This window comes from Danio rerio, chromosome 10 (genome assembly GCF_049306965.1).
Source record: "Danio rerio strain Tuebingen ecotype United States chromosome 10, GRCz12tu, whole genome shotgun sequence".
NCBI classification, from domain to species: Eukaryota; Metazoa; Chordata; class Actinopteri; order Cypriniformes; family Danionidae; genus Danio; species Danio rerio.
The window spans coordinates 8758446-8778368 of record NC_133185.1 but is presented as its reverse complement, the minus strand read 5'-3'; the positions used below and the strand labels follow the sequence as shown (position 1 = coordinate 8778368).

The 19923-nt window shown below is 35.2% G+C and overlaps 1 protein-coding gene across 2 annotated transcripts in view; it reads right to left on the bottom strand.

Annotated features, from left to right (window-relative positions):
* The window catches only part of mtrex (Mtr4 exosome RNA helicase), a 68656-nt gene that overhangs the window by 40882 nt on the left and 7851 nt on the right, over positions 1-19923 (bottom strand). For both annotated transcript variants that reach the window (XR_012385868.1, NM_214768.1), the window contains 6 exon segments: positions 19818-19908; positions 16919-17043; positions 12067-12165; positions 11448-11565; positions 8127-8258; positions 2270-2349 (listed from right to left, as the gene is read on the bottom strand). Coding sequence is in view for 1 of the 2 variants with exons in the window: in NM_214768.1 (NP_999933.1) it covers positions 2270-2349; positions 8127-8258; positions 11448-11565; positions 12067-12165; positions 16919-17043; positions 19818-19908 (645 nt within the window). In the remaining variant the exon portion in view is untranslated.

Here is a 19923-nt window from a genome sequence, read left to right as displayed (position 1 = left end):
CGATCGCTCCCCCTTTAGAAGGGGAGAAAAAGGAGGAGATGGGGTGGAAGGGGGGATTCTTCCAAAACGAAGATAGAGCAATAAGGAGAAAGTGATCCATTTATATTAAGCTAGGATCATTCTGATTGGATTATTACTGATTACGGATGAGTGGCCAGCGGTGCACAATCATTTCACGTGCTCCTCTTGAAATTAGTTTATGAAACTTCACTTGATTTTATAATTTATTTTTAATTTTAGGAAGTAACAAAAAGCAACTATTCATAAATATATCATATTTAATTATTACACTCAAAAGCATTTACCACAATGAAGTTCATCGTTAACTGTTTGCAACCTTTTGATTTTATTTAATTTGTCAGTTTTTTTAAATGTATGTTGTCAGATTCCTTAAGTCACCTTTCACTTGGACAACGCTGGAATACATCTCATCCGGACGGCGTGTTGCATATGGTCTAGTCGCAGGAGTTGAAATATTTCAACATATCTGCAGCTCAAATTGGATACGAATTTTCCACATATGGAAAATAACGGGACCCCACACAGCTCCTGGACTACTTTCTATTGGAAATAAATGACTTCCGCTTGTTGTTTGCAGTGGAAAGGCAGCTTTAGAATCAATTTGAACTGATTAAATCTAATAGTATTACTAAACAAATTGACGCAGCTCCATGCTCCACACAACAGACAAATTAATATGCATTTTAAACACATTGGATTTATTGATAATACATAAATCTTGTTCTTATTTGTTTAAATTAGGTTTAACTAATGAATATTACAAAATTAATAAGTTCAATAGTGTTAAAAGTATGTAAACCAAATGGATGGAAATTTTATATACAATCAGAATACACAAACCTTATGCGTTAGCTCAAAATATTTTTTTGAGTGTTTAATTCACTCTTGACGCGCATTTAGGAGAGTTTCTTCAGTACACATTAGCACCACTATGAGTGCAAATGAACAAGTAATAAGTAAATGGAAGTCCTCCACAGTTTCAGAATGTACAAAAGTACTTAACAACCCAAGTGACATCTACCATCTACAGGCCTGCTATGTATAATGCAGCATTTTTAGCCATTTATCATGGTGTTAATTGTTAGTATATTGTTGCAGTGTAAACGCAACAAATTTAGTCATTACTCGTTGCATTAATGCCGAGTTCAGACTGCATGATTTTCAAAATAGTCGTGTGTCAGATGTTTTCACACTGCATGACTATCTGGGCTAGCGTTTCATCACTGCTTTGTGTACACTGCAAGATGGATCAGCGACAGGGACATTCACATTGCATGACTTTACTATGGGAAGAATCGCCGACAACTTCGTCCAAACTACGTCTCACAGCCAAAAACACGTATATATCTTTTGTTATTAACTACATAATGAGAAAGAAGCCTTTAATGGGGTAGAACATGTACATGTTTGCTCACCTGGGTTTAAAGTGAATTAGCCATTTCTCCTCAACGTTGATAATAAACTATTTTCTTTCTGTCTGAAACGTCAAACAGACACAGTTGCTCCTGAGTCCTGTCAAACCTCAACTAGTTTTTCCTCCATTTCGTGGGTCCAAATAAACCGAAAAAGAGCGCGTTTAACTTCTCCCCCAGCCTCCCGCTGGTCTGCAGCAGGTATACACACACGCACACACACAAGTGAAAGCTGCTCTCTCATTGGCTGTAGGCGATCGCTGGTGTTATTTTCAGTCAAAACTCAATTCACACGGCATGATTTGAATCGCCGACAGCTCCAGATATTTAGCACGCCAAATATCTCACAGGCATCGGCGACTTATCGGCGATTCTCTCAGATCGCGTCTTTGAAAGTTCATACCGTGTGATTGTCACTTAGTGCATGAGCAGCGATTTGCCTGTGATTTCAGGCATTTGTCGGCGATTTCTCAAAACCTGTCGGCGAGCCAAAATCGGGGCTAAAATCACGCAGTCTGAACTAGGTATAAGTGTTTCTGTGGATATATTCAGTCAAATGTGGGAACATTTTGATTCATATTTCAATGTGACTGCATCCCATTTGTCTAAGACTAATAATAATTAGTAATATTATTAATAACTTAAACAGAGTTTTTGGAACTATAATACCAGTTTTAGTGCTACTGTTACAATTTTGATTCGGTGTAAATTATTCACCAGAAATCAGTAGTTAGGCTCTATATCAATAATAGAAATGTAAATCAGTATATTTATTTTATCACCAGCACAGACCACTTAAACCATTGTGCAAAATACAGTGCACTGAAAGAATTTACCTGTGGCAGTTTTTTGTCCTCATCAGAGAGGCAGTCTGTGGCATTGTTGAACACTTCTTCTACCAGTTTTTTCTCTTCGTCTGGGGATGAATAGAAAAGCAGAAGGAGACATGAATATGTGTCAGAACAAAGCCTCTGAAACACAGCCAGCCCCACTAAAGCAGGTATGATTTTCCATTTCACACTAAAAACCAGAAATATTTACACACAGTAGAAGCAGCATAGAGAGTGAGACAGAAAATATACAAGTGTATTAAAGAAATGTTGTCTGCTTCCAACAGGACCTATAAACAATGTTATGAGGGATTAGAACATCTCTGTTTCAGCCTGCCCCATGTGGCGCAGTTGGAGCTCTCAAAGCTTAGCACATTCAAAATCACAATGCATAACAAAATACACACTAAATATAGACCTGCTGTTTTCAACAAAGGTTGCTTTAAAACCAGCGATTTTTACAGATAGAAAACTGTGACCTAAAACAATGCCAAAATTACTGAAGTTATAAGAGCTTTTAAAGTCAATGTATTTTTATTCAAATTCAATTAATCATAAATCAATTAAACACCGATAGGAAATTTCACTAAAGTACTTTGCACGCAGTAAAATAAAAATTATTTTTCTTTAAAATGTGACCCTTTAAAAACCCTTGTATGCTGTTGAGCACCTTTTCATTCACTCTGGGGTGATTTTGAGTCTTAATTTGGCCACAACTTTCTCTTTTTCAGCATATGGAAAGATTTTTGGTGACAAATCTTATTGACACATTTTTTGGGGAAAAAAATGTAAAAACTCAATACACTGGGCAAATTTACTACCCTTCTATGTTTTGTTAGTGGCTGTTTTTGCCCCAATGACTTCCATTATAATTACATTTTTTTGACTGCAATGCCATGACACCATATTATAACAGGTTACAAATTGGTTATAATATAATTGATTATAATACAAATACAATTTGTAATTTTTGCTTCTGATCATTATAATGGAAGTCAATGGGGCAAAAACAGCCACTAACGAGTTAAAAGGGTAGTAAATTTGAACAATAGGCAAGGCAAGATTTATAATGGTAATTTAATGTGCTTTACATAAACAAGAATAAAAAAAGACAAATAAATATAATTAAAAGAATTCAAAATTTTCAAAAACAAATTAACGTGTTAAAACAGGTTTTAAAGGAATGAAGAGGAATAGAAAAAGAAAATACACAATGCTCAAGGATTAAATCATAACAATATAGCAAAATATAATAAAACGTGATTTTCTTTGTTTTACTATTCAACAAAATGTCTTTAATTTATGAACATCATTATGCTTTTGTGGGGTGGGACCAAATTACAGTTCTTTTTATTTCAAATTACATTCAAGTCATACAGTGAAAACATGCGACTGATTTAGTGAATAAGTGTGAAAATATTTATATTCATAACATACACTTCTGACTCCTCTACCAAATAAAACTTTGTCCTGTGTAATTTCAAGCTTATATGCTGAGTGGTAAAAATACAGAATTGCACATGATAATCTTGATATTCCAAGGAAACTTCCAAAGAAACGACTAAAAACTCAACTATTTAGTCTCCACTTCAATTCCTAATCTGCAATTGCCTCTCTGAATATCACACTAACTGTAACAAAAAAAAAAAACAACTAATACTACTAATACTTCCCTTCTTAGACTTTACAGACCTGAAACTTGCCTATAGCACTTATTCATTGTTGCTCTTAGTTGTGTAAATTGCTTACTTGTCCTCATTTGTAAGTCGCTTTGGATAAAAGCGTCTGCTAAATGACTAAATGTAAATGTAAACTTAGGAATCCTAAATTTAGAAATCTTTTTCTTAAAAGTAAAAATAAGTGTAATTCCAACTTTTATTTTATTTTATTTTTTAATCAAGGCCATTTTTACATGCATACATGCAATCCTCTTTTGTAAGCTGTAAGACAGAACTGTGTGCAGGTATAGTGTGTCCACAGTCATATTGAGGTCATATAAAGAAAAATGTATTTTTTTATTCTGATATTAAAATAGGATCCAAATCCCTCCCATTTTGAGGCCCACCGCATTGTGACGTAGGAGTGCGGTTTCCCTACCCACCAAATTGATTGATAGCCCCGTATTAACATGTATCGGTAGTAACACTTATAATCATATCTACAAGACAGGAGGTGCGCAAAGGAACCGGGATTAAAAAGATTTGTTTAGCTCTCTGCTCATCAATCATCATCAAATGTAATCAAGGAGTTTTACTAGTTTAAAATGTTTTTAAAACAGTGCATGTTTGTAGTGAATTACAGTAATTTTACCATCTTTACTTCATCACCACAGCCGCGTATCAGTACAATTATCAAGGAAGATGCTTCAATGGCAGTTTGTGAACTTTAAATCAGGTTTACTTTGTACATTAACATAATGGATATCCATACAGCAATGGAGATTAACCTGTATCCATTCACATTTGCCGTGCAAAAACAGTGCAAAGTTAAATGGCCGCTGTGTGTGCTTGAACTTTGTAATGAAAAAGTGTGTGACTCATCATTGCAGAAAGGCTTGAATTAACTCCAGAATAAACACATCAAATAATCATTGGGAAAGTTTTTACTGTAGTATTTCTCACAAGCGTTAGGTATGATCTGAAACCTTCATGTTTGTCTGTTATCTGATGCAGATGAGGCGGGGACTGAGGCGCACTCTGACAGGCATGTGGGAAAGGTGGGCAAGGTGAACCAGCATTAATGGCACAGGCCACGAAAGCAACTACATAGTGTTTAAAGCAAAAAATAATAATAATAAAATCCAACATTCTAAAAGATATAACAAATACTCTGATGGGTGTTTGGAGCTGAAACTTTACAGCCACATTTTGGAGACACAAAAGACTCATCTTAAATCTTGAAAAAGGCATAAAATAGGCATCCTTTAAGCTAATTTTCTTATTTGCAGTTAGCATTAGCCTTTCTGTCCATGAAAGCACAGACTGATAACTTCAGAGGAACAAATATTCACTATACATCTGACTCTCCCCAAAATGGCCATAAAAGTGCTTGAAAACATAATATCTCTGCAGCGGTCACTGCTTAAGCAACAACTCAAGAGATTAGAAAAGCAACAGACCACTTGTGCATGCTGGAAATGACGAAAATGTTCTGGAAAGCCTCGATGAAAATCACACTTGAGCTGGAAAGCTCTCACGATGACATCTGCTCAGATAAAGCCAATGAAAACAGTCTCCCCACCTAAAGCACCACTCGCAAAACAGGACCAGCTGTGTGGATGACTTCTAGTATGGTTTCAAAGTCATACTCAACCATACGCTACCAATAGTCAGAGACTAGGAGTTTCACTATTCTCAACCAAAACATGTTGAAAAGTCCACAATAACTGCAACGCTTCTGTATGTGCCACATCAGTCACTTCAAGGAAAATCCAATTAGGTTGTGCAAATCAAAGCAATATGTGAAGTGGCGTCAAAATAATGCATACTGTCTGTTTCCATCTTAAAAGCATACAAGGCTTGACATGGTAAAAGGAGCTGATGTATGGTTGTATAAAACGACAAAATATTATCTTGTAATAGTTTTTTTCTATTAATGATAAACAAACATTATTTTGCTAAGGGTGGTTTCGTGCTGGTACTAAAACATATGCGGATATTCAATATATCGCGATAATAAACAATATCAAGAGCTCTTAAAATACTAGAGGTGTCAAAATTAACTGTTTCTTCGGTGCACCGCGATGCAGACAATTCGGTATCGGTTCAGTAATAATCTTAACCGGTTATTGCGTACTGATGTCATTTATCTCCTACGCGCTCTGTGGCGAGGGAGGTGAGCGTGGGTATTTACAACATTCAGGAGCCAACTCTGGGCTGGCCCGTGGCATAGGCAGTATAGGCAAATGCTAAGGGTGCTGTACATCGAGGGGGGTGCCAGAAATGAGCACGGTTAAGTTGGTTTTGTTTTCGATATTCCTGACACATTCAGTGACAGACGGCCTCCAAGAACCTCTTACCCTAATAAGATCTAAAGTGTGTTTCCTACAAAAAGATAAAACTGATTATGTTTCACCACTGTCTTTTTTTTTTCTCCGCTCAACATTACAACCACTGCTCTGTTTAAGCCCTCGCAATCTGCGTTTAGCCGGGAGAGCTCGCGCTAATTGGAGCTCTCAGCAAGGGGCCGTCCAAAAAGTGCTTCTTTTTTCGTTTTTTTTTTTTTGCTCTGCTCAGCGCGAGCTCTCCCGGCTAAACGCATATTGTGAGGGCTCAAGTGTGTGTGTGTTTGTGAAAGCAAAAACAAAAAACGAAAACAAAGTATATGCAGTCAAAACTCTAGCTTTTTGTGTCTTGTTCTACATATTGAAGGGGGAGTTTAAATTGCTATGAAAATACTTCAGATAATAGGCATAATAGTTATTATTCTGTCCCAATTAATAGTATTATCCCAATTAGCGCAAGAACAGCAGAAAGCAGTTTGAGTAACTTGAACTTCTGAATATTTTTCTTTTTTTGTAAAACTACAACAAAGAGGGGAAAGTATGAGCATATTCACAGTTACTTTAACAAGTTCAATTCAATTAGCAGTACAATTTTACTACTGTACAAAGTTTTTATGCAAAACTTAAGCATGAGCAAAATCTATTAAACGAGACCATTTGAATCAAATATCAGCAAAATCATGTTTATTATACCACCAGAATAACATGTAAATCATGAAGAAGTGTTTCTACAACCAAATACAGGTGGTATAAAACTAATTATAATCAAATGACCCTTTAATATTTAAAAAAAATAGAGCTTTAGTAACTATAGAGCACTTACAGGCGTATATTTTAACGTTTAAATCGGTCACAGAATTAAAACGCATGTGTGTTACTCTCAAACATACACGGAGATAATGAATGTAAAACTAATCCGAATGCAGTACTTTAAATGTCGACTAAGTAGCAGGTCAAAACCACAAGTGGCTAGACGCAAATGCACAGCAATGATGGTCTGTGGGTTAGTAGTTTGAGACCCCGGTTCTAAAACAAGACACTATAGATTGATAAACAAAATGTGCTGCTCTGGCTTTGTTTGAAATATGGGTAAAGCAGAAAACAACAGATAATAAAACCCCTCAATATTAACATCTTGTTTGTTGTTTGGGTGCGATTACTCAACTATAGTTTATAAATATAAAAATCTATAAAAGATTATTTTATTATACATTTATTAGCTCATTCTAGCTGCATTTATCTAGGATTCATCAACAGTTAATGCTTTTAGACATGACTTTGTGGGTTTTTCCTCTAAAGTGAGTGACACTCTATAATGTCAGTTCACACATCATTAAAACTAGATAAATGAAACCACGATAAACAGTACACACCCCTACTTCAGTGACAAATTAAAGTGTTTGGCTCTGTAATGCAATCGCTTTCAAATAGCTGAATGCTTAATAATGAACTCCCTGTTAGGGTATCAAAATGAAAAATTCCCCACAAACAGACCAAAGCTGAGCTCATTTCCTTCTCTGACATTTTGGCTTTTTAAATTTTTTTAATCTCTTCCTAATTAATAGAACTGATAGCTCATCACTGCTCTCATATTTGAGCAATAGGAGTTAGATAAACAGTACATGAAAAATAAGCAAATACTTCTCCAAAAGAAGAAATATAATGTGGTAATTTTGATGTGGTAATTTTGTGGTAACAATGTGGTAATTATAATGTAGTAATAACGTGGTAATTTTTCCAAGGCTTAGTTCAGTTTTTTTTTTTTTAAATCAGTCCTTTCAAAAGAAAAATTGCTCAACCGCCTAACTCAACCAAGAACAACCTAATGTCTAAGTAAGTGTTAATGATTGTAACATATACCTGTGTTGAAATCCAGTTTGGAGACTTGCAGAGCATAGGCCTCACACTCTTTCTTACTGAAGCTGAAGATGATCACCGGCTGGAAGTTCCTCTCCATAATCATCTTCACGATCTTGAAGACGTTAGATGGACCTGAGGGGGAGGTATATAATTGGCATGAAATCAAAATATCATTTTATTAACATCACAGCATTTATTAAACATATTTTTTAATTCATAGATTCAAATGCTTTGGTTAGAGCGAATCTGAAGATAACAATCTGCCAGTTCAAATGCTACGATTAGAGCAAATCTCCTGTTTACGATGCATTAAACAAATGATTTGGAAAGAGCAAGTTTCCAGTTAACAATCTACTAAATCATATGCTTTACTGGGCTGCATTTACACTGCAGATCTTGATGGTCAATTGCAATGTTGTGACTGTCTCCGATTTTTTTTTTGATGACCTGCTTACATCCTCTTTTAAAAGTGACTCGTATACGATCGTCTGCATTTACACAGCACACGGCAAAGGCACAATGACCAGGAAAAAAAACTACCCTTCTTACCTGACTAACAGCTGATAATTATAGAGTGATCTTTTCTATATAGAGTGGAGGAACTATGACGTCACTTTGTAGGCTAATCGGCTGCTAGCATAAAACTGGTTCCCTCGTGAAAATCCCTATAGGATTTTCCCATAAAGATTTTCGAAGATTGCAAATAATAAGCTCTGTGTTCAAAGACTGTTTATAAACACTTACACGTTTTGTCCAGCCGGATAATAGTCACACGAAAATACAACTTTGAGCACTTTTGGATCTTAAATGCAAACGCATGAATTGAAAAGCTAACATTAGGCTATAAACGCACTACAGCGCCCTCGGGGTGCTCATCTGTGACGTCAGAATCCACCCTGCTACAGAAAACTTATCAAGCTTACTTTTAGAAATAATGTCCATAACAGAGTTAGTCTCTCTGTTTATTATATTATAATCAGCGGTATATATTATAAACAAATAAATATGCAAAAACACATAGACCTACGTGCCTTTTGGATCGTTTTTATGTGGGAAATGCATCTGTTTTGCTTTACGGTTGTTCTAAAAGTTTTAAAACTGTGTATAAATGTGCCTACATAGTATCATCGTAAGACATATTTAAATAAGTGCATCGCTCGCGTGCACAGCCCGTTTACCTTAACAGACAACAGAAATTAGGCGTGAGGAGGATCAAGTCTATAAAATGCCTGCAAGTTCCATCATCATGGACACAGAGCAACATTCAATATTCCTTTTTTGTCATGAAGTACAGCGAAAAGCAACACATACAGTCACATCTGCTATACACTTTATGGAGGAGTGTAAATATTGCAGTTAAGACAGTTAAAGAGTTAAATGTGTTCAGATGAGGGAAAAAAAGACGAAAAATCCCTTGATCACGTTAAAATGACAGTTAACATGCATGTATTTTTACACATTTTTTCACACGTTTGCTCCAGACCAAATCAGCTCGATGATGTATAACAGGGGTGTCAAAGTCAATTCCTGGAGGGCCGAAGCCCTGCACAGTTTAGTTCCAACCCTGCTCCAACACACATACCTGTAGGTTTCAAACAAGCCTGAAGGACTCAATTAGTTTGATCAGGTGTGTTTAATTAGGGTTGGAACTAAACTGTGCAGAGCTGCGGCCCTTTTGGAACTGAGTTTGACACCTGTGATGTATAATGTCCCCGACACCGCCTGTAGTCCCATTTAGCAACTTGATAGCAACTGTCTTTTTAAAAGAAGCATAACCGATTTAATAAATCAAGAGTGTGCTGTAACTGAAATGTTTTATGTCGTAGAACAAAACGTGAAAGTATCTTGAGTTTGTATCAGCCATGGTCCTTATTTAAGTGATTTTACTGAAACCCTATTTAAAAAAACCCATTGACTTTGGGACGAGGGAACCGGAAGTACTAAAATGATAACTCGCTTCAGGGTTTTTGCATACAAATTGATGTCATAGTTCCTCGACTCTTTTCCTGTTTGTAATCTGTTCGAAGCTTTTGACAAGCTGTTTTACTATAGTTTATGACAAAAAGGTTCTAATTTGTGCATCTTTTTTTGATATATAGGCTTTTTTAAACCTTTAGGCATCTTAATGTAATGCCCATGGCGTGATTTATGCACGTGATATATGCACTAGTTTTATATTAGTTTATATTGTTTACGTGGCGGACATTGCGCTTTCTCGCTCTCGTTAACATGCTTCAATACCTGTGCTATAAGACAACATGAAAGCCATTTAAGTAAAAAAAAAAAAAAAAAGAAATTCGGAATTGAGTCACTTGAACAGTGCAGTGTAAATGCAGCCTTAGAGTAGATCTTCAGTTAAAAATCCACTGAATGTTTTGGTAAGAACAAGTGTCTAATCTACAATCTACTGAATCAAATGCTTTAGTTAAAGTAAGTCTTCAGTTAACGATCCAGATTCAAATGCTTCAGTCAGAATGAGTCTCCAGTTAACGATGCCCTAAATCAAATGCTTCAATCAGAGCGAGTCTCCAGTAACAATCAACTGATTAAAACGCTTCAATCAGAGAAAGTCTTCATGTAACGATCCACTGATCCAAATGCTTCAAGTTGGATTCAAAACGAACAAAAAAATTAAAATCCTTAAGAGATTAAAAAGAAAGTTGATATTAGTTGAGTTTTAGGTTTTATTATAGTTCATGAAAATCATGTTTAGAATAGTTATTTAAGCCCCCTGTACAACATGCTTAAACGCAGGCATACATATTAGTGGATAACCGCCTAACATTTTCAAAATACACAAACAGTTTTATTTTACTTTTAATACTTGCATACATTACAAAATTGTACTGAAGTAATACTTTTTAGGGTATCTGTAATTTTACTTAAGTACATTATTTGTGTGCTTTGTACATTGTATTTTGTATTTTATCTAGCTCAATTAGTCTCCGTTGACTAAAGTAGCTCATTGAGATGTAAATATTTGGAAGAAAACAGTGCTACGTTGATGATTCTATATATATGGTTCACAGCTATCTGAGGTTAAAGGTTTTTCTGAATTAGTGACTAAATGAAAAGTTTACAGCTCCTCACTGGAGACATAAGTTTGCCTTAATCCATTGGACTTCTATAGTTGTTATTTCCATGAAAACATGAGATTAACAAATCCAAATCATAAAAGGAGAAGTCACGGCTTATTTTATTCATCAGAAATGGACTGGAATATAAAAGAGGTTGTCTGATACTAGAATATGGTTTATTATTAGTTCTTGGAAATAGGTTTACTATGTTTATATTTGCACATGTTGCCTCTTGAATACTAACCTTTTGTTCCACCTTTTCTGCCTTTGGGGTCCCATTTGGCCCCAGTGTTGCCTCCTGTGTCCCCCGCATCCCTAAGGACCTGCATTGCGGTGTTAAAATTGTCTTCTCTAAACTCTCCCTGACAAGAAATAGCAAAAAGAAAAAGTGTGATTACATAACCACAATGATAAACAATAAAATGACTTCTTAAACTTGATTCAGCTTGTTGCGGCTTGGCAGTCATGCTATACACACACACACACACACACACACACACACACACACACACACACACACACACACACACACACACACACACACACACACACACACACACACACACACACACACACACACACACACACACACACACACACACACACACACACACACACACACACACACACACACACACAAATAGATATTGACGTTTCAACATCAAAATCTGTTCAGTTTCATGCAGCGTGAAATGACAGCTCCTAAACTACACCCAAGTCAGATAATAGTACAGATAAATTCCATATATTGTAATAAAAAGGGCGGCACACAAACCCAAGAACATTCAGGCATGTTTGAGTTACACCTCTGACATTGGAAGAAAAGGTTTTAATTCAGCTATGTAAAGCATTTGGCTCCTTACGTTCTCATCCACGACAAGATGGAGTCCATCGCCCCCTGCTGGAAAGATGTAGTGCTGCAGTGGAGTGGGACGGTAGTCTGTGTACACCACGTGACAAGGCTGCATGTAAAAACAAAGACCTCGTAAATGTCCAACAGAGGCACTATGAATACATTATGGCTGTGAAGTTTCTCAAAATCCACTTCCTTTAAACCAAATCCCATTTTTAACATTGCTGATTTTACACCCCCTAATGAAGAATAATATTTTTAATCATTTTACAGTAGGGCTGTAACTAAACGTAAAAGGCTGTGATATGCGATTCGCCAAATTGCGATCCGATTTCATTTTTTTGCACAGCCCTAATGTACAACACATATATGTCAACATACAGTATATGCCAGAAACATAAGTCCCAAATGTCAGCTAAACATATGTCCCATAGGTGTCATAAAGATATGTCCACAAATATGTCAAAACACACGTCCCATACATGTCAGAATCATATATGTCCCATATATGCCAGAAACACGGGACATGTATGTTTCTGGCAAAATGGGACATTTATGTTTCTGGCAAATATGTGGACGTATATGTCTACATATTTGTCAGATATACATATGTCCACATATTTGCTGGAAACATATGTCCACATGTATGCCGGAAACATGTATGCCGGAAACAAATACTGTATGTCCCATATATGCCGGAAACATACATGTCCCATATACAGTTGAAGTCAGAATTATTAGCCCCCCTGAATTATTAGGCCGTTTATTTATTTTTATTTTTTCCTATTTGTGCTTAACGGAGAGCAGATTTTTTTCAAAACATTTCTAAACATAATAGCTTTAATAACTAATTTCAAATAATTGATTTATTTTATCTTTGCTTTGATGACAGTAAATAATATTTTACTAGATATTTTACAAGACACTTCTATACAACTTAAAGTGACATTAAAAGGCTTAACTAGGTTAATTAGGTGAACTAGGCAGGTTAGGGTAATTAAGCAAGTTATTGTATACTGATGGTTTGTTCTGTAGATTATCGTTAAAAATATATCTTAAAGGGGCTAATAATTTTGTCCCTAAAATAGTGTTTAAAAAATTAAAAACGCCTTTTATTCTAGCCAAAATAAAACAAATAAGACTTTCTCCAGAAGAAAATTTTTTTATCAGACATACTATAAAAATTTCTTTGTTCTGTTAAACATCATTTGAAAAATATTTAAAGAAGAAAAAAATTTTAAGGGAGCTAATAATTCTGACTTCAACTGTATGTCGGAACCATACATGTCCCATATATGTAGGAAACAAATGTCCGATATATGTCGGAAAGCTATAAGTTCCATATACGTCGGAAACCTATTTATGTCCAATCTAAGTCAGAAACCTATATGTCCAATATACGTCGGAAACGCATATGTCCAATAAACGTCAGAAACGCGTATGTCCCATATACGTCGGAAACGCGTATGTCCCATATACGTCAGAAATGCGTATGTCCCATATACGTCGGAAATGCGTATGTCCCATATACGTCGTAAATGCGTATGTCTCATATACGCCGGAAACGCGTATGTCTCATATACGTCGGAAATGCGTATGTCTCATATACGTCGGAAATGCGTATGTCCCATATACGTTGGAAACGCGTATGTCCCATATATGTCGGAAACGCGTATGTCCCATATACGTCGGAAGCACGTATTTCCCATATATGTCAGAAACCTATATGCCACAAATATGTCGGAAACCTATATGCCCCAAATATGTCAGGAACCTATTTGCCCCATGTATGTCGGACACCTATATGTCCCATATACTTCGGAAACCTATATGTCCCATATACTTCGGAAACATATGTCCCATATATGTTGGAAACATCTGTCCCATATATGCCGGATACACATATGTCCAACATATTTGCCAGAAACATATACGTCCACATGTATGCTGAAAAGGTATACGTCCACGAATATGCCAGAAACGTATACGTGCACGTATATGCCGTAAACGTATATGTCCCATATATGTCAGAAACATATATGTCCATGTATATGCTGTAAATGTATTTCCCATATATGTCGGAAACGTATATGTCCTCTACATGTACAGCATGTATATGCCAGAAAGGTATACATTCCTTATGTGTATAACAAATAAAAGTCCCATATATTTCAAAGACATATGTCGGAAACATATATGTCCCACATATGCCAAAAACATATAAGTCCCATATATGTCGGAAACATATACAGTTGAAGTCAGAATTATTAGCCCCCCTGAATTACTATCGCCCCTGTTTATTTTTTTTCCCAATTTCTGTTCTGTTCTGGGAAGATTGTTTCAGCACATTTCTAAGCATAATAGTTTTAAATACTTATTTCTAATAACTGATTTATTTACTCTTTGCCATGATGACAGTAAATAATTTTACTTGATATTTTTCAAGACACTTCTATACGGCTTAAAGTGACATTAAAATGCTTAACTAGGTTAATAAGGTGAACTAGGCAGGTTAGGATAATTAGTCAAGTTATTGTATACTGATGGTTTTTTTCTGTAGATTATCGAAAAAAAATAGCTTAAAGGGGCTAATAATTTTGTCCCAAAAATGTTTTTTTTTTAATTAACTGCTTTTATTCTAGCCGAAATAAAACAAATAAGACTTTTTCCAGAAGAAAAAAATATTATCAGACATGCTGTGAAAATTTCATTGCTCTGTTTAAAATCATTTGGGGAAATATTTAAAAAAAGAAAATCAAAATCAAAAGGGGGCTAATAATTCTGACTTCAACTGTATGTCACATATATGTCGGAAGCATATATGTCGGAAACATATATCCACATATGGGCCAGAAACGTATACATGTCCACATATATGCCAGAAACGTATACATGTCCACAAATATGCCAGAAACGTATACATGTCCACATATATGCCAGAAACGTACACATGTCCACATATATGCCAGAAACGTATACATGTCCACATATATGCCAGAAACGTATACATGTCCACATTTATGCCAGAAACGTAAACATGTCCACATATATGCCAGAAACGTATACATGTCCACATATATGCCAGAAACGTATACATGTCCACATATATGCCAGAAACGTATACATGTCCACATATATGCCAGAAACGTATACATGTCCACATATATGCCAGAAACGTATACATGTCCACATATATGCCAGAAACGTATACATGTCCACATATATGCCAGAAACGTATACATGTCCACATTTATAACAGAAACATACATACATATATATACATACACATATATATATATATATATATATATATATATATATATATATATATATATATATATATATATATATATATATATATATATATATATATATATATATATATATATATATATATATATATACATACACATATATATATATATATATATATACATATATATATATATATATATATATATATATATATATATATACATACACATATATATATATATATATATATACATATATATATATATATATATATATATATATATATATATATATATATATATATATATATATATATATATATATATATATATCCACATATATGCCAGAAACGTACACGTCCCATATATGTCAGAAACATATATGTTTACATATATGCCAGAAACGCATATGTCCACATACCAAAAATGTATATGTCCCATTTATGTCAGAAATGTATGTCAGAAATATCAATGTCTCATATGTCAGAAAAATGTCCACTGATGTTCTTTATATGTCAAAAATATATATTTCCAAATATATGCCAGAAACAAACACGTCCATATATGTAAAACACAAATGTCCTATATACTGCATGTCAGAAACGCATATGTCCACATATATGCCAGAAACGTATATGTCCTCTATGTGTATAGCACATATATGTCCACAAATAAATTTAATATTTTTATGCCTCTCTTGATTTTTCCTGTTTATAATATTTTCCCCCCAACATATTTATTTGGGTTTACTAATTTTTGGACTATGATCTTAAGTTTTTTGTTAGATTATGTAATCTAATGTAGCTAATCTAATGTAATGCACAAATGCATTGTAACCTACTGTAAATGATAAATTGTATATTTCACACCTATTGAAAAGCATACTAGAAGAAGCAGTGGCGCAGTAGGTAGTGCTTTCGCCTCACAGCAAAAAGGTCGCTGGTTCGAGCCTCGGCTCAGTTGGCGTTTCTGTGTGGAGTTTGCATGTTCTCCCTGCGTTCGCGTGGGTTTCCTCCGGGTGCTCCGGTTTCCCCCACAGTCCAAAGACATGCAGTAAAGGGGAATTGGGTAGGCTAAATTGTCTTTAGTGTATAAGTGTGTGTGTGTGAATGTGTGTGTGGAAGCTTCCCAGTGATTGGTTGCGTCTGGAATGGCATCCGCTGCGTTAAAACTTGCTGGATAAGTTGGCAGTTCATTCCGCTGTGGCGACCCCAGATTAATAAAGGGACCAAGCCGACAAGAAAATAAATGAATGAACGTAAAGCATCCTAAAGAAAATAATAATTTAAAAGACAGATCTGTGAGGGGTGTACTCATTTATGCTGAGCACTGTACCCAAGCAAGCAATTAATTAATAAGAGTGAAGAGTCATTTAAGCATATCCACAATTTATCCACAGGGTTCTAACACCTTTTATAAAATCAAATTTAAACACTATGAGTACTTTCTTTTTTATATATCCTAATGAGCATTTCTGAAGAGGGAGAGTTTGAGCGAACATTGAAGATTAACAGAAGTCTTATGACGACAGAATTCTTAGACCATTTACTAAATTATAACCACCAGTTTGATCAGAAAAAATTAAATGCAGAATGAACAATAACCAACCTGTTTGTGGAGGTGACAAATCCACTCTGCGAACTGTCTAGCATTAGGAATGGTGGCAGAAAGGAAAACATGGTGTACATTATCTGGCAGCAGGATGATGGTCTCTTCCCAGACCACGCCACGTTCTGCAGATCACATTAACCAGAAATATTTAATAATAGCTAAAGTACATTCACAACATTTTAGGTCACTTCTGCCGATTAATCATTAAAGGGGTCACTAATTATGATTTCACCATTTAAACTGTAGTTACAAGTATTAAACTAATAACATGAGCTAATTTGGAATAAACAACATACTCAAAGTTACAACATTCTAAGTTCATTTTTATTTTACAGAATTTTCTTTTTAAGGTCTAAAACATACCCCGATATTTAATTTTTTATTATTTATTTTCTCACTTATTTCAATGTCTTTTCTGCTCTCATGTGGCAAAAACTCCTGAAAACAACAAATCCCGTATTTTTTTGTGCACACTTGGCAAATAAAGCTCATTCTGAATCTTCCTGGATTAGTAAAATCACTACACTGTAAAAATGCAAAGATGAACCCAACTAGGCCTGTCACAATAAACAATGCTCTCTTTTTAATTATTTATGGGATAGTATTTTAAATATATTCGTGTGCAATTTGACTACAATGGAGATTTTATTTCTCACGTTGTTATGGGTGTCAGTTTATCTGCTGCTTGCTGGTGAATATGCTCATAGCATTGCTATTTTGAGAAACTATAATAGATTTTTTATTAGACCAAAACTAACCCGGTCTAAACTCCGGCACAGAGTTGCGCCTCGCTTACACACTGCTTAATACGCACAAGAGAGCAATAGGCAAATATCTTTACATATGAAAAAATGTAAATATTAAGGATATATATAGTATATAATAAGAATAAATATAGAATATAAATATAAAGGATTAAAATATTACAAAACATATTATTTTCTAGCCTATATAAATATGAAATCCACTGCTTTTACGTCTTCTTCATCTCGGGAGGCTTTTTCAGTTCATTCATAACAATTTGCTTTTGTATAATGTTATTATTATTAGCAATATTATTTATTATATCCATATTTATATTTGTTTTATTAAAAACAAGCTTCGACTTATCCACCTGTCAGGTTTTAGACCATATGGGGCACAGCATGTGTTTTAGGATATAACTCAGGTTTTTGTGCACATTTTGTTATTATTATTCATTTATTCGTTTGCTGGAAATTAGAACTGAGTTTAGAAATAGTTTTGAAACGAATATTTGGGCTTAACAAACAAAATTATTTATTTATAGACTAATTGATGTCTGTGCGTAAAGGTTTCCCTATCCAAGAGCGAAAGTGAAAGTGATCCATTATCTCTCATTCTCACGCAGTAGATGCTCTGTTTAACAGTTTTCTGTTAAAAAACTGTTAACTGTTTGCTTGTGAAATGCTCATTTTTTCCACTTAGACTTACTTTGCGTCCTGTAAATAGCGAATGCGCTCTTGGCGCGACGCAGCTGACTCTTAAAGGGAATGGGAGATGAGATTCTAATTGGTTTATTCTCAAAACACACCTATAACTCATTAAGAAAATAAACTCAACCCTTTTAGACCATGCGCAGTGGCGTAAGGCAGATTTCCCGTCCTTAAATTAGCAAAAACGCGTCCTGACACGCCCTGAAAGCGTTTGCGCCCTGCGTTTTGCGCTCTGCGCATGGACCGTCAAAATAGAGCCCTTAAAGTTCCTTGCTCTGTTAAACATAATTTGGGAAATATTTATTTTAAAAAAATTTCTCAGGAGTGCTAATAATTTTGACTTCAACTAATAATCGTTTGAAATAATCGTGATTACAATTATGACCAAAATAATCGTGATTATGATTTTTCCCCAAAATCGAGCAGCCCACTCTGTTATGGATCTGTAAAGAATGCAAATAAATCACTGCCACTACCTCCACTTGGCTCAGCCGATCATAATTGTGTTCATCTAATCCCCAAATATAAAACTGGTTTAAAAAGGCAGAAAACACAGACAATGAATGTCATGGACTGGTCTGATGAATCTGCGCTCTGTTTGCAGGAGTGTTATGACTGTACAGATTGGGTGATGTTTAATCAGTCCTGTGGTGATAATTTTGATATGTTTGTCGGTACTGTATGCTCCTATGTGGCTTTTTGCAAAGACATGATTATTCCATGTAGGCGGGTAAAAATTTACTCTAACAACAAACCGTGGGTAACAAAATCAGCCAAATGCTGCATACAGAAAAATAAATTGTTTTTTTAAACAAGGCGCCAATTCTGATATGTATTTGGCAAACAAAGAGCTTAAGAGAAATTCTCCAAGCTAAACAAAATTAGTTCAGTTCTCGGTCTCCCCCACAGTCCAAACACATGTGGTATAGGTGATTTGGGTAGGCCAAATTGCCTGTAGTGTATTAAAACAGTTTATATGGATGTTTCCCAGAGACGGGTTGCAGCTGGAACGGCATCTGCTGCGTAAAACATGTGCTGGATAAGTTGGTGGTTCATTTCGCTGTGGCGACCCCAGATTAATAAAGGTACAAAGCCAAAAAGGAAACGTATTAATAAATGTTTCGTACCCAAAATCTCGAGAAATGTTTTGTTTCTGCTCATTTTAAATAAACAGTTTGAACAAGCAGCAAAAATATTTTCTAAGTCAGTACATAAATTCCATCCTAGCGTTTCTGGACAAAATGGAAAATCAGAACATGCTGAGGGGGCTAACCAATCAGAGCACATTGCGTATTTGAAGGAGGACCTTTAAAGAACCAGAAAATTAACAGGACCTTTTCAAGGAGAATAACTGCAGAGTTTAATACATTTAAATAAAACAGGACAAAATAACCATGAACAACATTGAAATTACCTAAATGACCACCTTAAGCACAACCCACCTGAGTCTCTCATGTAATGGATCTCATCAAAGATGACCCATGCCACCTCCCTCATGACCTCTGACCCCCTGTACAGCATGCTCCTCAAAATCTGAAAGAAATCAAA